Genomic DNA, 27,411 nt, shown 5'->3' with positions numbered 1-27,411 from the left:
TTTGATAGTACATAACTTGGTAAATGGCATCCTCTAATGCTCATTAAGTAGGAGTGCACAGGAAATAACTTTTTGAGTCTTTGCATGTATGCAATATTATTATTCTACCATCACACTTACTTGATAGTTTTGCTGGGTATAGAATTCTATACTGAAATCATCCCACCCTAATTTTTGAAGGTATTGTTTCATAGTATTCTTATTTAAAGTATTTCCTGGGAAGTTATTTGCTATTATAGTTCTTGATTCATTGTAGGAGAATTCTGTTTCTCCCCTCTGAAAGCTTTTAGAGCATTCTCTGGGTTTCTGAATTTTCACAGTGATGTGTGTTGGTATGAATTATTTTACAATTATCATATTGGATACTAAGAATTCTTTCAATCTGGAAACTAGTTTCCTTCAGTTACACAAACTTTCTTTGTACTATTATGTTGATAATTTTCTACCATTGATTTTTTCTCTTTTCTCTTTATGGAATTCCAATTATTTGCATGTTGAATCTCCTGCACTCGTCCTCTATTTTTGTATCTTTTCTCTCTCATTCCAAGCTCCTTGCCTTCCCCTAAACCCTCTGCCTAAAAAATGTCCTTAACTCTTTCAAGCCAATTACTAATTCTAAATTTTATTTTTAATTTCTAGGACTCTTGTGTTTCTCTTCTTATAACCTTTTAATCATTTCTTATCTTTGTTTCAAAAATGCAGTTATCTTCTTTTAGTTCTCTGAAGCTATTAAATATAGTATTTTTTAAAAGTTTTCATCTGGTCTCTGTATTATCTCTGTTTCCTCTTTTCCTCTGAGTTTGTTTCTTTCTTAAATTTTTTTGGGGGAGGGGCAAAGGGAGAAGGAGGGAGAGAGCACCTTAAGGAGGCTCCATTCTCAGTGTACAGTCCAACATGAGGCTGTCTCACAACTCTGAGACCATGACCTGAGCCAAAACCAAGAGTCTGATTAACTGGCTAAGCCACCCAGGTGCCCCTTTAATTTTTTTTTTTTTAATAAACTTTCTTTTTAAGAGCAATTTTAACTACATAGCAAAATTGAGCAGAAAGTAGGGAGAGTTTCCACATCCCCCTAACCCCAAACATGCACAGTCTCCACTACTGTCAACATTTCCCCTGCAGCAGTATATTTATTACAATCAGTGAACCTACACTGACACATCATTATTACCCAAAGTCCATAGTTTACATTACAGTTCACTTTTGGTACTGTACATTCTATGAGTTTTGGCAAATGAATAATGACATGTATCCACTAGTAAGGTATCTCCTGCATTCGTCCTCTATTTTTGTATCTTTTCTCTCTCATTCCAAGCTCCTTGCCTTCCCCTAAACCCTCCATTTCACTATCCGCAATATCCTCTGTGCTCTACCAGTTCATTTCTCCTTCCCCTCTAGCCCCTGGAATCTACTGGTCTTTTTACTGTCTCCATAGTTTTTTTCTTTTCTAAAATGTCATAGAGTCAACCATTTTTTAAAAAGTAGGCTCCACACCTAACATGGGGCTTGAACTCATGAAAGTGAGATCAAGAGCTGCATGCTCTACTGGCTGAGCCAGCCATATGCCCCAAGAATGCCATATAGTTAGAACTGTACAGGATGTAGCCTTTTCAGATTGGATTCTTTCCCTTAGTAATATGCATTTAAGGTTTCACTATGTCTTTTCATTGCTTGATAGCTCATTTCTTTTTAGTGCTGAGTAATATTTCATTGTCTGGATGGACCACCATTTATCCATTCACTACCAAAGAACAACTTGGTTACTTCCAAGTTCTGGCAATTATGACCAAAGCTGGTTAAATATCCATGTGCAAGTTTTGGTGTCACATAAGTTTTCAACTCATTTAGATACCTAGTAGTATCATCTAGATCTGATAGTACATCTGGTGGATCAAATGGGAGCCTCTACACCTTTCCATCAGGGTCTTCACGTCTTGTGTCAATGTTCTACCTTCAAAATTATAGAATGGGTGCTTCCTCACATTTGGAGCTTGCATTTGGAGTACAAGGGGAAAAAATGAGTTCACCATAACTCCAGGATCTTTGACCCAAGCAACTAAAAGGAAGATGCTATCATCTACTTAGATGAGAAAAGAGTGGAAGGTATAGATCGGAAGTACAAAACTGGAGAATTCTGTTAACTTGGGATATATATATATTAGTATCCAAGTGGAGATGTCATGGAGGTGGTTGGATATGAGACTGAAATTCAGGGGAAGAGATTCAGGCTAAGGACATAAATTTCCGGGTCACCATGAGCCCTAGTGAGTATAAAAGAAACTAGAGGAAGAGTCCTGGGGTACTCCAATGTTTAGAAGATGGAAAGATGAAGAATATTCAACAGAGAAAAAAGAGGAGTATTCAGAGAAATGGGACAAAAACCAGAAGCGTGTAAATAAGTGTCACACAGAGGAAGGAACAACTAACTACCAAATGCTGCTGAACGATCAACCAAGGTGAAGACTGACAACTGACTGCTGGATTTAGCAACTAAATGTAAGTCACTGGTACAATAATTCCAATGGAATGATGGTGGAAAGCCTAACTGAAGTTGTCCAAAAGAGAATAAGAGAAGGGAAAACAGACAGAGATAGAATAAGAGAGGGAAACTTTCTGACATAAACAAGTCTTCTGAAGAGTTTTGCTATGAAGGTATGGGGCATATTGAAGGAATGTAGAGTCATTCTTAAAATGGAAGAAATGACAGATTTTCTGTAAGCTGATAGGAAGAAAACAAAGGAACAAAGATGATAAAAAAGAAGTGTGAAGGGAGAGAGTGACTGGAGGGATGTAGGTGAGAGCAGATGTGATCAGAGCAGAAGCAGAGAAGCTGACCTTAGATAAGAACACTAAGAGTTCCTCCAAAGTAAATGGTGGCAAGAGCTTATAATGTTCATTTATGATTCCTTCTATTTTCTCAGTGAAATAGAAAGTGAGGATATCAGCTAAGATTGTAATCAAGGAGAATGTGTTCAAGGCATCATCTCCTAGACAGAAGACTAAGCACGTGAATGAACTAAGGAAGTTAATGAGGATTGTGTGATAGTGTCATAGGTCCACTAGACACCGAATTATAGTGATAGCAATCTGCGAGACTGTGTGTTTTTCTTCAGGAACATTCAGTTGCACAGGTGCATGTGTGAAGTAGGCAGAGTCACATTTAACCATGGCTGGAGTTTTGCCAGAGGAGTAGGATGATAAAAGGGAGGAACAAGGGAGTGCTTGTAATAACATACCATGAAATTTCAAATGGAAAAAGGGGGCTATATGGACAAGAGAGTAAGGGAAAGTACAAAGGTGGTAGGACCAATGAACTCCCTCCTGCTGACAGTAATGTGCAGACCAAAGAAGGGGCCCTATGGGTTTATTCCCTAAGTACAGAAGTTTCCCCAAAGAATCACAATAAGCCAACTGTTTCTGAGACAGCAAAGTGTATAACATCTTGCAAACTTCCAGGGTTTTGCATCAGTGAGAACTCATAGTAAAAGCTAGCATTGACCAAAGACTTGGCATTTTATATACGTTACTGTATTTCATTCTCACAACAATCCCAAAAGGAACGATTATTATTACTGTTTAATAGATAACAAACTAAGGCTAGAGAGATTAAGGTACCTTATATGCTACCTCTGTTCCCCGAAACAGTCTTAGGAGAACTCAATTCCTATATAAAATCCAAAACAGCAGAATTTCACAAGAAGAAATCCTTTATTTTTATAAAGATAAACATTCCTCTTGTACTCCAGGCAAATAAATGAAGTTATTTTGTAAAGACTTAGGAAAGCCCTTTCTCTGACCAATCAATTTGATCTAATACTCCTTTATGACAGTCCAATACATTGAAGAAAAATTTCCTCTAGTCTTTTATGTGTGTGCATATGTGTGTATATATATATATATATATGTATATACACACATATATGTATATACATTTTTTAAAAGCCTACCTCCATAGAGAACTTTACAACGACTGAAGGAATTCAACAGAATACAGGTGCATCAATGTATATGAAGAACCATGAAGAAGTTAGTTCTTGGACCAAGTAAGCTACAAAAATAAAGGAAAAAGAAAAAAGAGAAAGAAACAGAGGTTTTCAGTTCATACATCCTAAAGTAAAAGAAACCAAGACAGTGTCAGAATTTTAAAGTTAAATATAGATGAACTGAAGGAGAAAAAAAATTAGCATTACTTGGAAATCTTCCTAAATTGAATATTACTCCCAAATAATTAAAATTAATAAAGCATGTTATAACACTTTATTAATGAAGACATAATTGCCATATGGTTGACTAAAATATTACTCTTTCAGTAGAATCCATAATAAAATAACCTATTAAGATGTTAAAACTACCACAGTTAGGTAAAAATAATTTTGTCACACAAAGAAGCAGAATTTCAAAACATGTCATTAAAACTCCAGTCAAGTTTCAGGCGGATTCATAGACACCTATTTAATGCTATTATTCCTGAATTTGGAACGTTCTTATGAACACCTTTTACTTTCAGATTAATATCACTGCATTGTTTCCTAGTATGTTCACTGTTTGCACTGTTACCAAAGCTCCTTGAAAGCAAAAGCACACATTTGCAGGTTGGATGGCCAAAGGCGCTAGTACAAGATATAGCTGTGAACTGTGGATCCGAAATCAGTTTTGCATAAGAATCACCAGGAGGACTTTTAAAAACATATTTCTTAATTGCACCTCAGATTCCTGGAATGAGAATCCCCATGATTTATAAATCGCTATTTATAAAAAGATCTGCAGGTATGTCTGATACATAGACAGATTAAATAGAGTAGAGCTGAGGATTTAGAACTATGCTCTGGAGAGTCTTAAAATTCTCAAGAAATACCTTTGGGCTTCTCTCACCTGTTCCAGTCAGAATAATCCCATTTTTATCTATTTTATGTAACTATTCTGCTTCTTCAAGTCTGAAAACTACAAAACTGATAGAGCAAAGTGAATTCACCCACATAAGAATTAAACTCATAATTCTACCATCAAAACTGACCTAATCCAAACATAAAAGAGACCATATAGATAAAAACATCAGGATTGAGAGACAAAGACCATGTGTTAATGCCATTTGAAAAACTCTATTAAAGCAGTTCTGTAATTCATATATTTTTATTCATTGCAACTGAAAAGAACTGAATACATGACTGAATTAAATAATAAAGTTCCAAATGGTAAAATGCATATACACCTCTATATTGTTTTAATTGCATATAATTCTGTCAAAAACTACCTTCTTCTAGACTTGCAATTAAAAATATAAAACTATCTAAATAAATCCAAAGTTTAGTGACCTTGCCTCCTACAGAGCAGGCAGGAATAAATCTGAGAAGGTGTTCTCCTTGGGGGAAATAATCACCCGAGGAGATATATGGTCAGAATAAACACCTGTCTATTGTTTCCCCATAAGATAAAGTTTGGATTCTTTAAACACCTTGCAGGTGCTTCCCCTAATCTAATCTACTGAAATCTAGAAAACTATGCTGTGTGCTGTAGAGAAAGGCAGGTAAGTTTCCTCCTCTCATTCTGTCCTTAAATATTCTCCTAGGATTGGGTCTATCTATCCTGGCCTTTTGAAATTCTCCAGTTCAACCACCCTACCTAAGAATAATAATATGCCTGCTGGAAATTAAATTTGACACATCCACCCCTATCTGTGGTTATCATCTCAAGAGGCTGCTTCAACAAATGACCCAGGACAATATTTTTACTCACCTGTCTGAATGCACATACTAAGCAGGAGGTGAACTGAGTAAGAAGCCAGGACAGCAACTATCAACAGCAAAACACTGAAATATAAAAGAGTACATGGTTATGGGGTGCCTGGATGGCTCAGTGGGTTAAGCCTCTGCCTTCAGCTTAGGTTATGATCTCAGGGTCCTGGGACCGAGCCCCGCATCGGGCTCTCTGCTCAGTGAGAAGCCTGCTTCGCCCCCCATTCTCTGCCTGCCTCTCTGCCTACTTGTGATCTCTCTCTGTCAAATACATAAATAAAATCTTTAATTAAAAAAAAAAAGTACATGGTTAAATCCCCATAAAGTTTCCTTTTTTGAGGTATTTCATTACAAAAACAAATTTTTTTCACATTCAAATGTTCATAGGGACTATCTTCTGAGTAAGTGAATTATGGTCACTCAAGAAAACACTCTGTATTCACCAACTTTTATTTAAATGAAAATATACTGCTTTTAGATTAAAAAAAAAAACAAATTTTACTTAAAACAAACAATTTTCTCCTTCAGCACTCTTGTCTGCTGACTGCTGGCTCAGCCATTTAGTGATCTTGCAGTATTTCCCTTTTATAACTATTTCTTCCTATTTTAAGTCTAAACAGAAGTTTTAGTTGTGAAATCTCATTCTCTTCTTTTTCCTTCCCTCCATCCCTCCTCTTCTAATGACTGTACCTCCATATCATACCTTCAACTATAATTTTGAATTAAGACAGCATTTCCTAGGGCAACCTGGGAGGCTCAGTTGGTTGAGCATCCAACTCTTGGTTTCAGCTCAGGTCACGATCACAGGGCCGTGGGATGGAGGCCCAGGTATGGCTCCTCACTCAGTGGGGAGTCTGCTGAAGATTCCCTCTCTCTCCCCACCCACTCACATATTCTCACCTTCTCTCTAAAATAAATAAATATTTTTTTAAAACGGCATTTCCTAGCATTCATTAAACACATATACGCTCGCCAAACCAAACAAAAGCAGTTAACACACATCTATTGACACAATTTCAAAAGGTGCAAATAATGTAATAATTAGGATCCTTGTACCAAAAGTGTAAAAAGAGACAACATGCGTAATTTCCTACTTCTTCTCAGGAGGATACTAACAAGACAAGCTTCTTAGAAAGCTGGCAATAGTGGAGTGCCCCAGAAGTTGAAGAAATTCTTCTAGGTCTACTTAATACTTGTTACGAAGTAGCACAGCTGAGAGGTACACCTGTCATTTGTATATAAGTACACTAGTCAGTACACTTGAGGCCTCACAAAATAACTGTTTGGTAACACTAAATAGAAAATCTGATATGATTCAATAAGGACATGTTCCGTGGTATACATCTGCACGCAGATTTTAAAAAGGGAATCCAAAAATAAGTCCTATGATTATGTCTTGCCTAAGATATCAAATACACGACTGAAGTTTTAAAATTATGAGAGTTTATTAAGAAACAAAACAAGCAAAGAGGAGAAAAGAGAGAGAGAGAGAGAAAGACAAATCAAGAAACAGACGCCTAACTATAGAGAACAAACTGAGGGTTACCAGAGGGGAGGTGAGCGGGGGATGGGAGAAATAGGTGATGGGGATTAAGGCGTGTACTGTGATAAGCACTAGATGATGTATGGAATTGCTGAATCACTATACTGTACAACTGAAACCAATATAACACTGTATATTAACTAATGGGAATTTAAATTAAAGCTTGTAAAAAATTATGAGGTGCACCTAGCACTCAGAAGAGCGTGAGACTTCATCTCAGGGTTGTGATTTCAAGTCCCATATTAGTGTGGATTCTACTTAAAATTTTTTTTTGATTTTTAAAAATTATGAAAGGTTGTGCACATAACCAATTATAAAAACAAGTCGGGGTGGGGGTGTGCCTGGATGATACAGTTGGTTGAGCATCTCACTTTTGGTTTCAGCTTGGGTCATGATCTCAGGGTCATGGGGTGGAGCCCCAGGTCAGGCTTCTGGCTCAGCTTGAGATTCTCTCTCTCTCCCTCTGCCCCTCCTGCTTGCACATGTGCTCTCTCTCAAATAAATAAATCTTTTTGTTTAAGTTGCATTACTTAAAAACCGGTTGCTTATCAAGAAATGCAAAATAAAAGCAGAAAATAAACCTAATGGGCCACAATTTTTATTTTAAATTTCCTGGTAAAATAGATCTGCTTCTACTGATAAAGAAAACAAATGATAAATGCTAAGGATAAGGTCTAGTTCTAAAGGATTTGAGTTTAGCAGGGTAACGAACTTGCAAACAAATCATTATAACACATTATAATAACAGAATAAATACACAAAGTACTACGGAAACACAGAAAAGCCAAGGATTTCTCTTTTGGGCCAACTGAAATGAGTTAAGTCTAGATGAAAAGCAATAGACACAGAACACATGTCTAGACTCAGGGAAACAAGACTACCTAACAGCAGGAAGACAGGAGAAGATGGAGAGAAATGAAAAGATTATGAACTTTACACTCACAAAATTACTATTCATAGGTAATCTGTATGGCTGATAAACTTTAATTCACTTTGGCCAACTTGGCACAACAAATAGCCACTCCTTGGAGTGCCTCGGTGGTTCAGTCATTAAGCATATGCCTTCAGCTCAGGGGTCATGATCCCAGGGTCGTGGGATTGGGCCCCACATCGGGCTCCTAGCTCATGGGAAGTCTGCTTCTCCCTTTCCTATTCCCCCTGCTTATATTCCCTCCCTCTCTCTTTCTCTGTACGTCAAGTAAATAAACAATATCTTGAAAACAAACAAAAAAACAAACAGCCCCTCCTTAAGGTTTTTATAAGCAAGTGTGGATCAAGTTTCCATTTTTTAAAATTGGCCACACTTCTGGATAAAAAATACAAATTATATTGCATCCCTCCAAGCTACAGACTAGCAGGAAAATGCCAAAACCCCAGAAATAATTTAACTAGACACCATGTAACACTAGCTCTGGAGCCTCTTTGCTTCTTGGTGTACTATCAAAATGGGGAAAAAATAAAAGTAACACTAAAAGAAGAAGAAGGAAAAAAACAAAAACTCACCTAAATCCAAGCATGCCAGTATGAGCCATAACATAAGCTAAGCCAAGGATGCCACTTCCCATGATGGCATTCGTCAGATTAAACACAGAAAAACCAAATGAAACACCTGGGGATCCCTGTCTGTAAATTTCCTGCAAGCACACAAATTTAGTAGTGTTAAATGTTTGGATGGTGAAGTTCCAATTTCATCACGAAATAAATGAATGACAAGTTATGGGTAAAGTTTCCTGCAAACCACAGGCACCGTGGGTTCCTTTCTTCCCTTCCCACCACCCACTAGTGAGGGCCAGGAATCTCATTTCTTAGAAAAATCATCTCCACGAGTACAGGCCCAGGCAGACTTCAGGAAAAGCCACGACTAGCCTTGTGACTGCAAAAGATGAAGATGGGATAGGAATGAAGTGGGACAGAGAGAAGGGAGATGGCCTCAGCCCATGTGATTACTGAAGAATTCCTGAGTCAGCTTGAGGCTGCTGTAGACAAGGTTGCTCCCCAATTACTAGGACTGCAAAAGTAATCTCTATATATTTAAAGAATTAAGTCAGCTCAAATGCAAGGATGGTCAGGAATACCTTGCAATGACGATATAATAAATAGAAACAATTCACGTTGCTCTACCGAAGATACCCTTGAAAACATCCTCTCCCAAAACAGCATTTGGGAGCAAAGTCTAGAAACTGTTAGAGTGCAGGGGCTTGAGTTAAAAGGCCAAAGACCCATTGCACAGGCTTTAGGGTCAAGGAAGTGCTTATGTACTTTACACCAGGCCACCTCCATTCCTTCACCGCTAAGGCTCTCTGCATGAAGATGTTTCCAGGCACCCAATGACTAAGTCTAGAAAAGAAAAATCTTGTGACTCTGGCAAAAACCTCACAAGACTGGTGGACGGAACAGGAAGTCCACAGAGAGACTAAGGAACAGCACTGAGTTACATAACGTTAGGGCTGCTCATCCAGTCATCGTTTTCCACCTGTGCCTGCTGCGCCTTCTTTCTGGGCCCTGTTAAGCGGCTAGCACATCCATGCACTCCGCCCAGTCTCATCGGCGTCTGGATGCTGCCTTAGCGCCCCACGCCCCACGAGTCCGGCTCCAGCTTCTCCCTTCTCCCCGTGCCGCACCCCCACCTCCTTCTTTCCCCGGTCTTCTGTGCCAGGCATTTCAGGGAAGCCCGGACGCCTTCAGCACCGGGAAGCTAGCAGAGGCCACTTACGTTGCTTAGCAACGGGCTCAAGTCTTCCGCCTCCGCCTCTTCAGGCTGCTGGGCAGAGACGTACCAGCTCCGCTCAGCGTTGACGATCCCCCAGGGTGCCTCCATGCTGCTCGCTGGCCGACTACCAGATCCATCTGGGAGATACCACCCCAACCCTCCAGTCGTTAGTCACGTCGGAGGCGGGGCTGTGGGACCCGCCCTTCCGGGTTTCCGTACCTCATTCAGCGAGGCGAAGAAAGGAGGGAGTAGACGCGACCTGATGACGCTAGTCTCTTGGTGGCGAACGGTGATGATGTCATCGAGGGCCAGCCTTTCCACGAGTGACCCGTTTCCGACCCGCACCAGAGCCTGCGAGGGGTGTAGTCTTGGAGTCAGCCGCGGAGCGAAGCCGGGAATTGGGATGGTGACGTTGGTGAGGTGGTGAGCGCAAGGCCCCTGAACGGAGAGGCTGATGGTCGGGTGGCAGTACCCGGCCACCAAGGTCTGCTCTCCGCCGCAGGAACGTTGTGAGGTCACCTATCGCCTGGGTGTTGAGCCTAGGTCCGAGTAGTTGCTAGGAAGGAATGAGTTTAATCTTTTCAAAAGCTTTCTGAAAGAGCCTTTCGTTTTACACGTGGGAAGCCGAGACTAGGGTTAAGAAATTACAAGATCACACAGCTGGCTTACTGCTAGACCAAATTTGAACCCTGACTGTGAAGTTCGAAAATTGCGTTACGGGGTCCTGGGACAGGGCCCTTTCCCTACCGGTTGGTTCTTTGGTATTTTAGAAGGTAAAGTGAATAACTGATACTGTTAATGTAGTGGGCATATAAGACTTAGCAAATACTAGTCCTCCGAATACCGAAACCTCAAGTCATCGACTTTGGTAGGAAAGCGTTGAAGACGGACAACCCAGCAATACTAGCAATATATTAAGACCACAGGCTCTGAAGTCAGGCCGACCTGGCTTTTCATCCTTGCTCAGCCCCTTAAAGCAGCGAGACTGGGTGAATTAACCTACTTCTGACCTTTAGTATGCTCGTTTACTAAATAAGGATGTGATATCACACACCTGGCAAGATTGACAGTGTGTTGTAAAGCATGTAGCACTCCTAAGAATATCCTAGTAAATGGGTACAGTCATAAAATTAATGACCATTTCATTTAGAGATTATCTTTTAACTTAAATCACAGCCTTCTAATTCCACATGTATAGAAAATTGTGGGTGGAGAGGTTCATTGACTATAGGGAGGCTGATGGATCACTAAGCCTTGTTGTGGCTGCAGGTGATTTGAAGCTGCAAATTTATTATTTGCTACTAATAAAAAACAATGCATCATGGAAAAGATAGTATACTTGTCACACATTACTAAAGTTTTAGTTATCAGCATTTAGCAGGTTGTTTAAAACGGGAGAATTTTAGGGGCACCTGGGTGGCTCAGTGGGTTAAGCCCCTGCCTTCAGCTGGGGTTGTGGTTTTGGGGTGCTGGGGTCCTGGAATCAAGTCTCGCATAGGGCTCTCTGCTCAGCGGGAAGCCTGCTTCCCCCTCACTCTCTGCCTGCCTCTCTACTTTTGATATCTGTCAAATAAATAAATCTTTTTTTTAAAATGAGAATTTTAGATTTTTTCCAAGATTTTATTTATTTAGGGGGGGGCAGAGGAAGAGAATCTCCAGCAGACCTCCCACTGACCAAGGGGTCTGATACAGAGCTCAGTTTCATGACCCTGAGATCATGATCTGAGCCTAAATGAAGAGCCCCACACCTAACTAAGCCACCCAGGCACCCCTAGAATTTTATTCTTAACCTATTGTGCACATATAAGTTTGTAATTTTATGGTATTTTTTAAAAATCCATCCTTTTTTTAGGATCTTACCGAGGCCATTTGGATTCTCAAGAATACTTTTCAAAGTGGAAAACTGTAGAATATCTGAATCAGAATCACTGACTCCACTATCTTGGACATCACAAATACAGAAGCATAGCAGAGCACCTTTCTTGTTGGATCAAAGAAAAAAATTCTCAACTATGCCTGAAATAGAAACAGACCAGAGAGACTCTGAATTGTTTTCACCACCCTCTAATGTTCGAGGAATGACAAAACTTGATAGAACAGCTTTTAAAAAGACAGTAACCATCCCAGTGCTTAAAGTTAGGAAAGAAATAGTCGATAAATTGATGCGATCCCTTAAAAGGGCAGCACTGCAGCGCCCAGGCATAAAACGTGTGATTGAAGATCCAGAAGATGAAGAAAGTAGACTAATTATGTTGGATCCCTATAAAATATTTACTGATGACTCCTTTGAGAGAGCAGAACTCAGTATTTTAAAGCAGCTCAATGTCAATCCACAGATTTCTAAATACAGTTTGGAACTAACTTATGAAAACTTTAAGTCAGAAGAAATCTTGAAAGCTGTGCTTCCTGAAGGTCAAGATGTGACTTCAGGTTTTAGCAGAGTTGGACATATTGCCCATCTGAACCTTCGAGATCATCAACTACCTTTCAAGCACTTAATTGGTATGTGTCTTAGTAACATTCATGTACTAAGTAGTAATTAGCAAGTTCTAATTTTAGTTCTTAAAATTATTTGATGTCAAATTACAGAAGTAGGACATTTTATCATTTTAATTTTAAACTGGATCTTGGGCTACACACCCTCTCTTTTAAAACCAGTTTTGAAATATTCTTCCCCAAGTGACAGCAAAGCTCTAAGAATCAGTTCAGGCTTTTGTGTATACAACATACAAGCATAGATTAAACTCACATCTTCAGCTTTGGCAGAATTCTTTGGCATCTTGTCATTTTGGTACACAGAACTTATTAGGCCCTCAGAGCTATATTGAATTCTAGGTTTCTTAAATTTGAGTGTTTTACCATCAAAAGTGCAAGACAGTGTTTACTCATGTTTTGATTCATCTGATTGTCTTCTGTATGTTAGGCACCATACTTTGTCTTTTAGTGCCCTTAACCTTTTTAGAAATGATGCTTTTGTGTGTTGTACCTCTTTAAGCCTTCACGTTTGAGCCTGGGTCCTTTATCCTTTGGGATAAGAAAGAAGACTAATCACGATTGCAGGTATCCCTTTACAAATATTGATGTCTATGTATTCTTCAGATCAAATTTTTTTTTTTTTTTTTTTAAGGATTTTATTTATTTATTTGTCAGAGAGCAAGCGAGAGCGAGCGAGAGCGAGCACAGGCAGACAGAATGGCAGGCAGAGTCAGAGGGAGAAGCAGGCTCCCTGCGGAGCAAGGAGCCCAATGTGGGACTCGATCCCAGGACGCTGGGATCATGACCTGAGCTGAAGGCAGCTGCTTAACCAACTGAGCCACCCAGGCGTCCCTCAAATTTTTTTAATGTAGAGTAATTGTCAGAATTTATGGGAATTATTTTCACCTTTAAAATATAGTTCTCAGTATTTTGCATGGGTTGAATTTTAGAAATATGCCGTTATGCATTTCATTGGTTCTTATTGATGATAGGGGCTGATAATACATAGTGATAATATAATAAATATCTAAGCAGATCTTTATATGTATAACTGGGCACAAATGTCAGGATAAGCTTTGCTGTGAGTCATTACTTGTCATAAGTCAAACATACCTTTCAGCATCCCTATTTTATAAAGGAGCACTCATAGATTAAAAGTGAAACATTTTCATACAATGGCAATTTTAAAGCAAGACAGTGTTTACTCATAGACTATAGACTTTCAGAATTGGTTTTGGTTTTTTTATTTCATGCCTCATTTCAAACTACCATACCTTAAAAATTGAGTTCTGATACCTGAAGTGGAACAGGATAAGAACAATGATTGGCTGGAGTTTATTAGTACTATCATATTTAAAATCAGGTATCTAATTATCAGGAAGAAACTGGACAAATTTTTATTATATATCAGGGTATTTGTATTTTTGAGTACTTTTTACTAGCTTACAAATCAAGTTATTTTTGTGCAGTGAGATAGCATGTAGATTCTTATAAATTTTTTAAGTGCTGACAAAAAAGGTAGACTTTAATTGAGGGGCATCAATATACCATTTCTGGTGTGTTTTATTATTTTGTAGCTTTTCTGGCTCTGGCAAATATTTGACAAAAACAATTTAAGTAAATGAACACTGAATTTAGATAAGACTCTAAAGATCTATTTTTTTTAATATTTTATTTTTTTATTTGATAGAAAGTATGCAAGAGAGTAAGTGGGAGGGGTAGAAGGAGAGGAACAAGCAGATTTTCCACTGAGCAGGAACCCTGAGATCATGACCTGAGCTGAAGTCAGATGTTTAACCAACTGAGCTACCCAGGCACCCTAAGAATCTATGTTTCTTTTATTTGAAAACTTATTTTCCTGTCATATATTTCCAAAGCGAAGGCATCTTTCTGTTTCAAGCACACAGTAAAGAAGACATTTGATTTGGGGCCAGTGAGGACAGACTGGTGATTTCTGAGATCTTTGTTGCCCATGATCCTTACATCTCTTCTTTCTGTGTTTTACCTTATGGTCTCCCTTTTTGATTATTGTTGTGTATTGGTCCATTTGAGATTTAGTAAAAAAAAAAAAAAAAAAAAATTAAAAAAAGGAAAAATATTAAGTAGATCCAAACTCCTTGAAAATTTTTCTTTTTCTTTTTTTTTTTTCCCAAATACTTTATTTGCAGAAAGAGAGAGCGCACAACTATGGGGAACAGCAGAAGCTCCCCGCCTACCTGATCCCCCTGGGATCATGATCTGATCTGAAGGCAGACACTTAACTGACTGAGCCACTCAGATGCCCCTCGAAAATTTTTCTTTAAAAATGTACCCATAAGGTTTTTTTGTATTTGTGTTGGAGGCGACACTAACTTTACTAATCTGTTGAATTTTTAGCATTGTATGCCACTCTATAGGTGCAATTTTTGTCTATAAACCAAAAGAAAATTGTTTATTTCCATTTCATATATTGTTTTATTTTGCGACCAACTGGCAGTATTTATTACGAATTCTTATCTTTCAGGCCAAGTTATGATTGACAAAAATCCAGGAATCACCTCAGCAGTAAATAAAATCAATAATATTGATAATACATACCGAAATTTCCAAATGGAAGTGCTATCTGGAGAGGAGAACATGATGACCAAGGTATGGAGTATTTTATTGTCTCCTAGTTACATATTATATTGATTAATGTTTAGAATCTTAAAAAGATGACAAAGATTAAAAATATTTATAATAACCCAGTGTTGATGAGAATGTGAGCATTTATATAGCCTTTTTTTTTTTAATATAATTTTTTATTTTTTATAAACATGTATTTTTATCCCCAGTGGTACAGGTCTGTGAATCACCAGGTTTAAACACTTCACAGCACTCACCAAAGCACATACCCTCCCCAATGTCCATAATACCACCCCCTTCTCCCAACCCCCCTCCCTCCAGCAACCCTCAGTTTGTTTTGTGAGATTAAGAGTCACTTATGGTTTGTCTCCCTCCCAATCCCATCTTCCTTCATTTATTCTTCTCGTACCCACTTAAGCCCCCATGTTGCAACACCACTTCCTCATATCAGGGAGATCATATGATAGTTGTCTTTCTCCGCCTGACTTATTTCGCTAAGCATGATACGCTCTAGTTCCATCCATGTTGTCGCAAATGGCAAGATTTCATTTCTTTTGATGGCTGCATAGTATTCCATTGTGTATATATACCACATCTTCTTGATCCATTCATCTGTTGATGGACATCTAGGTTCTTTCCATAGTTTGGCTATTGTGGACATTGCTGCTATAAACATTCGAGTACACGTGCCCCTTTGGATCACTACGTTTGTATCTTTAGGGTAAATACCCAATAGTGCAATTGCTGGGTCATAGGGCAGTTCTATTTTCAACATTTTGAGGAACCTCCATGCTGTTTTCCAGAGAGGTTGCACCAGCTTGCATTCCCACCAACAGTGTAGGAGGGTTCCCCTTTCTCCGCATCCTCGCCAGCATCTGTCATTTCCTGACTTGTTGATTTTAGCCATTCTGACTGGTGTGAGGTGATATCGCATTGTGGTTTTGATTTGTATTTCCCTGATGCCGAGTGATATGGAGCACTTTTTCATGTGTCTGTTGGCCATCTGGATGTCTTCTTTGCAGAAATGTCTGTTCATGTCCTCTGCCCATTTCTTGATTGGGTTATTTGTTCTTTGGGTGTTGAGTTTGCTAAGCTCTTTATAGATTCTGGACACTAGTCCTTTATCTGATATGTCGTTTGCAAATATCTTCTCCCATTCTGTCAGTTGTCTTTTCATTTTGTGAACTGTTTCCTTTGCTGTGCAAAAGCTTTTGATCTTGATGAGATCCCAATAGTTCATTTTTGCCCTTGCTTCCCTTGCCTTTGGCGTTGTTCCTAGGAAGATGTTGCTGCGGCTGAGGTCAAAGAGGTTGCTGCCTGTGTTCTTCCTCAAGGATTTTGATGGATTCCTTTCGCACATTGAGGTCCTTCATCCATTTTGAGTCTATTTTCGTGTGTGGTGTAAGGAAATGGTCCAATTTCATTTTTCTGCATGTGGCTGTCCAATTTTCCCAGCACCATTTATTGAAGAGGCTGTCTTTTTTCCATTGGACATTCTTTCCTGCTTTGTCGAAGATTAGTTGACCATAGAGTTGAGAGTCTATTTCTGGGCTCTCTATTCTGTTCCATTGATCTATGGGTCTGTTTTTGTGCCAGTACCATGCTGTCTTGATGATGACAGCTTTGTAATAGAGCTTGAAGTCCGGGATTGTGATGCCACCAACGTTGGCTTTCTTTTTCAATATCCCTTTAGCTATTCGAGGTCTTTTCTGGTTCCATATAAATTTTAGAATTATTTGTTCCATTTCTTTGAAAAAGATGGATGGTACTTTGATAGGAATTGCATTAAATGTGTAGATTGCTTTAGGTAGCATAGACATTTTCACAATATTTATTCTTCCAATCCAGGAGCATGGAACATTTTTCCATTTCTTTGTGTCTTCCTCAATTTCTTTCATGAGTACTTTATAGTTTTTGAGTATATATTCTGTGTCTCTTTGGTTAGGTTTATTCCTAGGTATCTTATGGTTTTGGGTGCAATTGTAAATGGGATTGACTCCTTAATTTCCCTTTCTTCTGTCTTGCTGTTGGTGTAGAGAAATGCAACTGATTTCTGTGCATTCATTTTATATCCTGACACTTTACTGAATTCCTGTATAAGTTCTAGCAGTTTTGGAGTGGAGTCTTTTGGGTTTTCCACATATAGTATCATATCATCAGCGAAGAGTGATAATTTGACTTCTTCTTTGCCGATTTGGATGCCTTTAATTTCCTTTTGTTGTCTGATTGCTGAGGCTAGGACTTCTAGTACTATGTTGAATAGCAGTGGTTATAATGGACATCCCTGCCGTGTTCCTGACCTTAGCGGAAAAGCTTTCAGTTTTTCTCCATTGAGAATGATATTTGCGGTGGGTTTTTCATAGATGGCTTTGATGATATTGAGGTATGTGCCCTCTATCCCTACACTTTGAAGAGTTTTGATCAGGAAGGGATGTTGTACTTTGTCAAATGCTTTTTCAGCATCTATTGAGAGTATCATATGGTTCTTGTTCTTTCTTTTATTGATGTGTTGTATCACATTGACTGATTTGCGGATGTTGAACCAACCTTGCAGCCCTGGAATAAATCCCACTTGGTCGTGGTGAATAATCTTTTTAATGTACTGTTGAATCCTATTGGCTAGTATTTTGTTGAGTATTTTCGCATCTGTGTTCATCAAGGATATTGGTCTATAGCTCTCTTTTTTGGTGGGATCCTTGTCTGGTTTTGGGATCAAGGTGATGCTGGCCTCATAAAATGAGTTTGGAAGTTTTCCTTCCATTTCTATTTTTTGGAACAGTTTTAGGAGAATAGGAATTAGTTCTTCTTTAAATGTTTGGTAGAATTCCCCCGGGAAGCCGTCTGGCCCTGGGCTTTTGTTTGTTTGGAGATTTTTAATGACTGTTTCAATCTCCTTACTGGTTATGGGTCTGTTCAGGCTTTCTATTTCTTCCTGGTTCAGTTGTGGTAGTTTATATGTTTCTAGGAATGCATCCATTTCTTCCAGATTGTCAAATTTATTGCCGTAGAGTTGCTCATAGTATGTTCTTATAATACTTTGTATTTCTTTGGTGTTAGTTGTGATCTCTCCTCTTTCATTCATGATTTTATTTATTTGGGCCCTTTCTCTTTTCTTTTTGATAAGTCGGGCCAAGGGTTTATCAATTTTATTAATTCTTTCAAAGAACCAGCTCCTACTTTCGTTGATTTGTTCGATTGTTTTTTTGGTTGGTTTCTATTTCATTGATTTCTGCTCTGATCTTTATGATTTCTCTTCTCCTGCTAGGCTTAGGGTTTCTTTCTTGTTCTTTCTCCAGCTCCTTTAGGTGTAGGGTTAGATTGTGTACCTGAGACCTTTCTTGTTTCTTGAGAAAGGCTTGTACCGCTATATATTTTCCTCTCAGGACTGCCTTTGTTGTGTCCCACAGATTTTGAACCGTTGTATTTTCATTATCATTTGTTTCCATGATTTTTTTCAATTCTTCTTTAATTTCCCGGTTGACCCATTCATTCTTTAGAAGGATGCTGTTTAGTCTCCATGTATTTTGGTTCTTTTCAAACTTCTTTTTGTGGTTGAGTTCTAGCTTTAGAGCATTGTGGTCTGAAAATATGCAGGGAATGATCCCAATCTTTTGATACCGGTTGAGTCCTGATTTAGGACCGAGGATGTGATCTATTCTGGAGAATGTTCCATGTGCACTAGAGAAGAATGTGTATTCTGTTGCTTTGGGATGAAATGTTCTGAATATATCTGTGATGTCCATCTGGTCCAGTGTGTCATTTAAGGCCTTTATTTCCTTGCTGATCTTTTGCTTGGATGATCTGTCCATTTCAGTGAGGGGAGTGTTAAAGTCCCCTACTATTATTGTATGATTGTTGATGTGTTTCTTTGATTTTGTTATTAATTGGTTTATATAGTTGGCTGCTCCCACGTTGGGGGCATAGATATTTAAAATTGTTAGATCTTCTTGTTGGACAGACCCTTTGAGTATGATATAGTGTCCTTCCTCATCTCTTATTATAGTCTTTGGCTTAAAATCTAATTGATCTGATATAAGGATTGCCACTCCTGCTTTCTTCTGATGTCCATTAGCATGGTAAATTCTTTTCCACCCCCTCACTTTAAATCTGGAGGTGTCTTCGGGCTTAAAATGAGTTTCTTGGAGGCAACATATAGATGGATTTTTTTTTTTTTTTAAAGATTTTATTTATTTATTTGACAGAGAGAGATCACAAGTAGGCAGAGAGACAGGCAGAGAGAGAGAGGAGGAGGAAGCGGGCTTCCTGCTGAGCAGAAAGCCCGATGCGGGACTCGATCCCAGGACCCTGAGATCATGACCTGAGCCGAAGGCAGCGGCTTAACCCACTGAGCCACCCAGGCGCCCCTGGATTTTGTTTTTTTATCCATTCTGATACCCTGTGTCTTTTGACAGGGGCATTTAGCCCATTAACATTCAAGGTAACTATTGAGAGATATGAATTTAGTGCCATTGTTTTGCCTGTAAGGTGACTGTTACTGTATATGGTCTCTGTTCCTTTCTGATCTACCACTTGTAGGCTCTCTCTTTGCTTAGAGGACCCCTTTCAAGATTTCCTGTAGAGCTGGTTTGGTGTTTGCAAATTCTTTCAGTTGTTGTTTGTCCTGGAAGCTTTTAATCTCTCCTTCTATTTTCAATGATAGCCTAGCTGGATATAGTATTCTGGGCTGCATGTTTTTCTCATTTAGTGCTCTGAAAATATCCTGCCAGCTCTTTCTGGCCTGCCAGGTCTCTGTGGATAAGTCAGCTGCCAATCTAATATTTTTACCATTGTATGTTACAGACTTCCTTTCCCGGGCTGCTTTCAGGATTTTCTCTTTGTCACTGAGACTTGTAAATTTTACTATTAGGTGACGGGGTGTGGGCCTATTCTTATTGATTTTGTGAGGCGTTCTCTGAACCTCCTGAATTTTGATGCTCGTTCCCTTTGCCATATTGGGGAAATTCTCCCCAATAATTCTCTCTAGTATACCTTCTGCTCCCCTCTCTCTTTCTTCTTCTTCTGGAATCCCAATTATTCTAATGTTGTTTCGTCTTATGGTGTCACTTATCTCTCGAATTCTCCCCTCGTGGTCCAGTAGCTGTTTGTCCCTCTTTTGCTCAGCTTCTTTATTCTCTGTCATTTGGTCTTCTATATCACTAATTCTTTCTTCTGCCTCATTTATCCTAGCAGTGAGAGCCTCCATTTTTGATTGCACCTCATTAATAGCTTTTTTGATTTCAACTTGGTTAGATTTTAGTTCTTTTATTTCTCCAGAAAGGGCTTTTATATCTCTCGAGAGTGTTTCTCTAATATCTTCCATGCCTTTTTCGAGCCCGGCTAGAACCTTGAGAATTGTCATTCTGAACTCTAGATCTGACATATCACCAATGTCTGTATTGATTAGGTCCCTAGCCTTCGGTACTGCCTCTTGTTCTTTTTTTTGAGTTGAATTTTTCCGTCTTGTCATTTTGTCCTGAGAAGAGTATATGAAGGGGCAAGTAAAATACTAAAAGGGTGGCAACAGCCCCAGGAAAATATGCTTTAACCAAATTAGAAGAGATCCCAAATCGTGAGGGGGGAGAAAGGGGATAAAAAGAGGTTCAAAAAGGAAGAAAGAAAAAAAAGAAAAAAAAAAGAAAAAAGAAAGAAAAAAAAAAGAATTAAAAAAAAAAGAAAACACCTAAGAAAAATATAAAAAAGAAAAAATATATGTATTAGATAAACTAGTAAAAAATCGTTAAAAAAGAAAAAGGTAACAGTTAAAAAAAATTTACCCAAAGGCGAGAAAAAAAACCAAAAAATCAAAAAGAAAAAAATTAAATTAACCGCAAGACTAAAAAAAAAATCACAGGGAAAAAGCCATGAGTTCCGTGCTTTGCTTTCTCCTCCTCTAGAATTCTGCTGCTCTCCTTGGTATTGAAACTGCACTCTTTGGTAGGTGAACTTGGTTTCGGCTGGATTTCTTGTTGATCTTCTGGGGGAGGGGCTTGTTGTAGTGATTCTCAAGTGTCTTTGCCCCAGGCGGAATTGCACCGCCCTTACCCGGGGCCGGGGTGAGTAATCCGCTTGGGTTTGCTTTCAGGAGCTTTTGTTCCCTGAGCGCTTTCCGTAGAGTTCCAGAGGACGGGAATACAAATGGCGGCCTCCTGGTCTCCGGCCCTGGAGGAGCCGAGAGCCCAAGGCCGCACTCCTCAGTGCGCGCTCAGAGAACCGCGCCCAGTTACTCCCGTCTGCCTGACCTCCGGCCGCGCTCCGAGCTCACCGAGCCTGCGACCGGTTCAAGGTCACCCCGAGCTGCGAGCTTACTGTCGGCTCTGTCTCTGTAGCCGGCTTTCCCGTTCCAATACCCGCAAGCTCTGCGACACTCAGACACCCCCGATCCTTCTGTGACCCTGCGGGATCTGAGGCCATGCTGACCCCGCGTGGGCTTCGCCCTGGGTAGCCTCTGGAGCGATGTCCCTCAGCAGAACAGACTTTTAAAAGTCCTGATTTTGTGCGCGGTTGCTCCGCCGCTTGCCGGGAGCCAGCCCCTCCCCCCGGGGTCTATCTTCCCGTCGCTTTGGATTCACTTCTCCGCCGGTCCTACCTTTCAGAAAGTGGTTGTTTTTCTGTTTCCAGAATTGCTGTTCTTCTTCTCTTCGATCTCCGATGGATTTTCAGGTGTTTGCAATCTTTAGATAAGCTATCTAGCTGATCTCCGGCTAGCTGAAGTAGTCTCAGCCAGCTACTTCTCCGCCATCTTGACTCCTCCTTTATATAGCCTTTTGATGGAAGTGCAAATTTGACAGATACTCAGGAAGAATATATGGTAATATATTGCTGTTTTGAATACGTACGTTCTCTGACCTATCATTGCATTTACAGGAAGTTATCTGAAGGATAAAACTGGACAAAATTGTAATGCTGTATGTACTAGGTTCTTCATCATCATTTTTATAATAACAAAACAGGAATGGAAACAATCTAAATTTTCATCAGCGAATTGATCAAATTTTGGCATATAGAATAGTATATAGAACATCGCTCTATTTTAACTAAGTATTTATGTAAATATGCATGTATATTAGAATGTTAACAGTGGGCATATTTTTATTTGATGTAGTTACTAGTGACCTTTGTTCTCATCTTTATACTTTTCTACTGAGCACATATTTCTTTTATAAGAAAAATCTATTTCAAAGAAAAAATATTTTTAATATGTGGGAACAGATACCTGGTACCCCTAAAATCTCATCCTCTACCCCCAAAATCCTCTGAAGTGCTGGAGAATATAAACTTTTTTTTAAGCCAAAAGTCTTAGATGATTATATATTAACATTATACGAAATTTTATACCCAAGCTAGGAAATAGGTTAAACTCTCTCCATAACGTGACAAAAATTTTAGTAACAAAGTCCTCTTAAACTGTAAGATACGTCTTTTTGTTTCTTTCAAGTTTTTATTTAAATTCTAGTTAGTTCACATATAGTGTAATGTTGGTTTCAGGAGTAGAATTTAGTGATTCATCATTACATATAATACCAGTGCTTATCACAAGTGCCCTCCTTAATGCCCATCACCCATCTAGCCCCTCCCCTTCCAACCTCCCCTCTAGCAACCCTCAGTTTGTGCTCTATAGTTAACAGTGTCTTAGGTCTACTTCCCTTTTTCCCCCTCCCCCTACATTCATCTTTTTTTTTTCCTTACATTCTAAATATGACTGAACATTCTCATGGCACTTGTCTTTCTTTGACTGACTTACTTCTTTTAAACAGGATTTTGTAAAACTTAGGAGAGAGTTTATGCAAAATAATTATTTTTTAAAGGTTCTGGGACACATAAGCTTAGGTGAATATTTCAGGTATAATATTATTTCTCCATAATTTAATTGTAGCTGAATATTAAAATACCATTTACTACACACTTACTATTAGGCCTTAGCTAATGTTTTAAATATAACATATTTTAAGAAGCCTACAAGATAATGGTTATTCTTTTTAATATTCTCTTTATGCAGGTAACAAGGTATGACTGAGTAGGGTGTTGGGAGCCAGGCTTCTGACTCCAGAGTAGTCTTTCCCTGTATAAAACCTCCATGGCCTACTGCTTGTATGTAGTACATAGTATTACATACATGTAGTTACATGTGAGATTTGAATGTGAATCCTTTGCTGGTATCACTGCTTATCTCAGCACGCACTGATTGAATACTACATGTTCTTCATTTGCTACCAAGCTTTACGATAGCAGGTGGCATCCTTCTCAGAGCTCTAAAAGTTCTGAGAAACTTATATAATTTTTGAAATGGTTTCTGACTGATTTCTTAAGTCAACTAAAGTTTGTTCTTAGGGTCTATTTAATACTTAACATTTATACCATAAACGTAAAGGCTCACCCAGTATAATTTCTTTGCTCCAAATAGAATCACATTTAAGTTTGACTTTAGGAGCTCATGCAGTATATAAGTACTTTGTGTGTATATTGTGAGTAAAAAGATACCTGAAAGTTAATTGGGCTGAAAGTAATGCTGACTAGGTGAGTGAGATACCAGAGACAGTGTGAGTAAAATCAGAAGGATACTTAGAATTATTTTTTTTTCAAACTAGTACTGTGCTTCACATTAAAAAGGGGGAATAGAAAAGATATTTCAGGAAAAGCTTCCCAAGACATATTCAGAACCTTCCAGGTTTTAGTTGGCAGAATAATGAAGGAACATTTCCAATTCTGGAGCCTTAACATGGCCAGAGCATCTGATGTGGTTGGGATGAAAAAATATTTACACAAATTTGAAGGCAGAATATTCCATGAAGGCAGAATATAGAAAATATTTATCTCTACCAGATTTATAGAACTTACAAACTTTTCTTGCCCTTTTATTCTTCATCCATTAAAATAAGGGCTGAACCAATTTAGAAAATACTCAGGTTAATAAAGACTTAATTTTTTACAAATAAAATAAAATAAAATAAGGGCTGAAGTCAGATTCCATGACTATAATTTTAATTTTGTTTTCTGTCGTGTTTATGATAGCCCCCCCAAAAATGGCATTAAGTCTTAAATGTGTTTCAAGACTTAGCTTCTTTGTATAAATTTAGTTTAATCCATGAAAACTCAAATTTGGGAAAAGAGAAAATAGCAGAATGATTTGTTCTGTACACTGGCTCTAATATGTAGTCATGAAACTTGCAATGTCAATGTAACTATCTAAAAACATAGCAAAATACCCCCAAATTCACTGGTGCATGACACATCTATCATGCCTCCCTCTTACAAACTGAAAACTAAGGAAGCTTATTTGCTGAGTGGAAGTGCTATCTGCAACTTAGCTAGTCATTGTGAAGATGTGTGTGGTGTGTTGTTTCAAATTATAGGTTTATTTCTCTCTCCATCGGGTGACAAAATAGAGTATGATTAAGCCAGTCAGCTGGCCTGTCTGAAAAATTCCTCATGTGATTTGGGAACCACTTTATGACCCCATTAGAATGAGATGGAGAGCCATTTGGCTTTAAAGAGATGAATTTTCTCATGTCAAAGTCTAATGTGGGTTGTTAACTGGCCTCAAGGTTAGCATAAACACCAGAATTATAATTAAAATGCACTGTTATTTTCTATTAAATGTAAATGTATGTGTGTGGGTATATCCATTCCAGTATTCATGGCTGGAATTTAAGACTAATCAGGTTAATCAAAGTATAATACTTCTTTCAGGTTCGAGAAAACAGCCACACCTATGAATTTGATTTTTCAAAAGTCTATTGGAATCCTCGTCTCTCTACAGAACACAGTCGTATCACAGAACTTCTCAAACCTGGGGATGTACTGTTTGATGTTTTTGCTGGGGTTGGGCCTTTTGCCGTTCCAGCAGCAAAGAAAAACTGCACTGTATTTGCTAATGATCTCAATCCTGAATCCCATAAATGGCTGTTGCACAATTGTAAATTAAATAAAGTGGACCAAAAGGTGAAAGTCTTTAACTTGGATGGGAAAGACTTCCTTCAAGGACCAGTGAGAGAAGAGTTAATGCAGCAGCTGGGACCACTGTCAAAAGAAAGAAAACACTCTGTGCACATTGTCATGAACTTGCCCGCAAAGGCTATCGAGTTTCTCAGTGTTTTCAAGTCACTTTTAGATGGGCCACCATGCAGCACTGAGCTTCTTCCCATAGTGCACTGTTACAGCTTTTCCAAAGATCCTAATCCTGCTAAGGATGTTCAGCAACAAGCTGGGGCTGTGTTAGGCATTTCCTTGGAGGCATGCAGTTCAATTCACCCAGTAAGAAATGTAGCCCCTAACAAGGAAATGTTATGTATCACCTTCCGGATTCCTGCTGCTGTACTCTACAAGAACCAGACCCTAAATCTAGGTGAGCAATTTCTGGGAAATTAAATATAAAGTATAATACTTTCATGGAGCTTTTTTAGTCTACATATATATTTTATTAATTAAATTTGGAAATATGTGAAACTAATTCTAGTTAGCTATTTCAATTCAGGATTCCTTGCTGCTCAGTTGTGACTACTTTCTCCCAATTTTACAAATTTTAGCATGGTATACACACTGTTCAGTCTAGTAGAAGACAGCTTCATTAAAATAATAAATCCATGGGAATGTTACTATTTCATGTATAAGTTGAATATTAAAAATCTTAAAAGGCCTATATTATTTGGTTTTTGAAAGTATTTTCCAATGTTAAGTATCTTACCTAATACAGGTTTTCTGGATTTGTTACAGAGAATCATGACGATCCACCTCTTAAACGCCAGAGGACAGAAAAATAAAGTCTTTTCAGAAGAAAAAACTCAAATTGCCTCAGTCACTTAATTGGAAAAAGTCTCTGTTTCCCCACTAGACACTTACGTAATGAAATATAACTTGTATGGTTTCATAAAATGTTAGCTAGGAACTTTAGAATTGAACACTTCTGTTTTGCTCTTGCTGTCTTATAAGTTGAAGATTATTGAATTAGAATTTAAATGAAATAAATCTACTAAGCATATTTTATGTTACAGTCTTACAATCAATTATATCTAATTCTTTATTATATTTAAATATTGATTATCTCCTGGGAAAATAGGTTTTGAAGGTGGGATAATTGCATGCTAAGAAAGCACTAATACCATTTTGTAGTGATCCTCAGTTGAAGAGTGTGCCTAAATTTTATGTAAGTACCCCAACCTATCACTATATAAGTCATAAAAATGAGATCATTAGATCAGGGATGGCAAACTATGCCTGGCAGGCCAAATCTAGCCTACCACTGGTTTTTGTATGGCAAATGACTGGAGATTGGTTCTTATACTAATCTTGAAAAATTAAATCTTGTGACATGAAAATTATATGAAATTTGAATTTCAGTGTCCATAAATACAGTTTTATTGGAACACACCATGCTCATTTGTTTATATGCTGTCTGTGGCTGCTTTCATGCTATAACAGCAGCACAGTTACAACACAGACAGAAAGTGATTCTCAGCAGTTCATACTGCTGCTCACAGGGACATGATTCTAACTCAACACCATTTTGAGTGCCATGTAAATCGCCAAGCTATAATATCTTATTGCTAGTGTATATTCATTATTTCAAAACAAGAAAAGTGGACTTATGATGTACTTTTAAAAGCATAGTGGAGTGTGAACTATTTTGATACTGAATTAGGTAACAAAGCATATATACCTGAGCTAAAATACAATACATGTTGACATTACCAATAGCGGTACTCATCACAGATTTCCCTCACAAGCAAGCAACTGTCAGAAAAACTAGAAATTTAATCTGGAAATATCTGAACATAGAATTTCTTCATAAAATAAAAACTGAAAATGAGGGCGCAACTTGAAAGTAAGTCTCCAAGTGACACTTTTATAAGCCAAGCAAGGAGAGCCATTTACTGATGGTAAGTTTATTGTATTTGAATGCAGCAGCCAAAGAAATGTATCCAGAGAAAATTTGTTTAGGACTGTTGGCCTTTGGGCAAGAACAGTTGCTCAAAGAGTTTAGGATTTTGTGAGCAAAGTCAAGTCAATTAAGAAAGTAAATGAGCTTGACTCTTGCTGAGTTGACAGATGTTACTAATACTGCTCAGGTCTCATTTGAGACATTAGTGCTTAGTCTGAAGTTACTTAAGAATGAGCTTCTATGAATACTCTGCATGGAACAACTAGGGGGAGTATTTTTAAAGAAGGTGAGAAAAAATTCTGTACAACCAAAAGTGGCATCTGCTATGATGTGTTACAACCCAGTGGTTAAAATCTGCAGAGTAGAAAAAGACTTGGTTGGAAAAATATATAAAGCTTGTGAAAATGTAGCATATATAAAACCTGTGGTTATTCATTCTATTATTCACCAGCAAGTACCCTGCAGAAGACAT

At 38.3% G+C, this 27,411-nt stretch overlaps 2 protein-coding genes across 9 annotated transcripts in view; one reads left to right on the top strand and one right to left on the bottom strand.

Annotated features, from left to right (window-relative positions):
* Positions 1-10,117, bottom strand: part of SLC38A6 (solute carrier family 38 member 6) — a 97,176-nt gene extending 87,059 nt beyond the window's left edge. For 6 of the 8 annotated variants that reach the window (XR_006603736.1, XR_006603734.1, XR_006603735.1 and 3 more), the window contains exons 1-3: positions 9,989-10,117; positions 8,779-8,909; positions 5,734-5,807 (exon numbers count right to left, since the gene is read on the bottom strand). Coding sequence is in view for 5 of the 8 variants with exons in the window: in XM_045070192.1 (XP_044926127.1) it covers positions 5,734-5,807; positions 8,779-8,909; positions 9,989-10,093 (310 nt within the window). In the remaining 3 variants the exon portion in view is untranslated. The other 2 variants (XM_045070203.1, XM_013056818.2) reach the window with 2 other exon arrangements.
* On the top strand, positions 10,092-26,381 carry TRMT5 (tRNA methyltransferase 5). The gene is given in 6 exon segments (XM_004738884.3): positions 10,092-10,408; positions 11,838-12,487; positions 14,964-15,088; positions 24,752-25,406; positions 25,775-25,818; positions 25,820-26,381. Coding segments are annotated over 6 exon segments (1,836 nt in total). The 3' UTR covers positions 25,865-26,381.
* Positions 26,382-27,411: the final 1,030 nt, after the last annotated feature.

Source organism: Mustela putorius, unplaced genomic scaffold (genome assembly GCF_011764305.1).
Source record: "Mustela putorius furo isolate JIRA1106 unplaced genomic scaffold, ASM1176430v1.1 tig00000129_pilon_pilon_pilon, whole genome shotgun sequence".
Lineage (NCBI taxonomy): Eukaryota > Metazoa > Chordata > Mammalia > Carnivora > Mustelidae > Mustela > Mustela putorius.
Note: the sequence above shows the minus strand (reverse complement) of the source record. Positions and strands in the feature narration are given on the sequence as shown.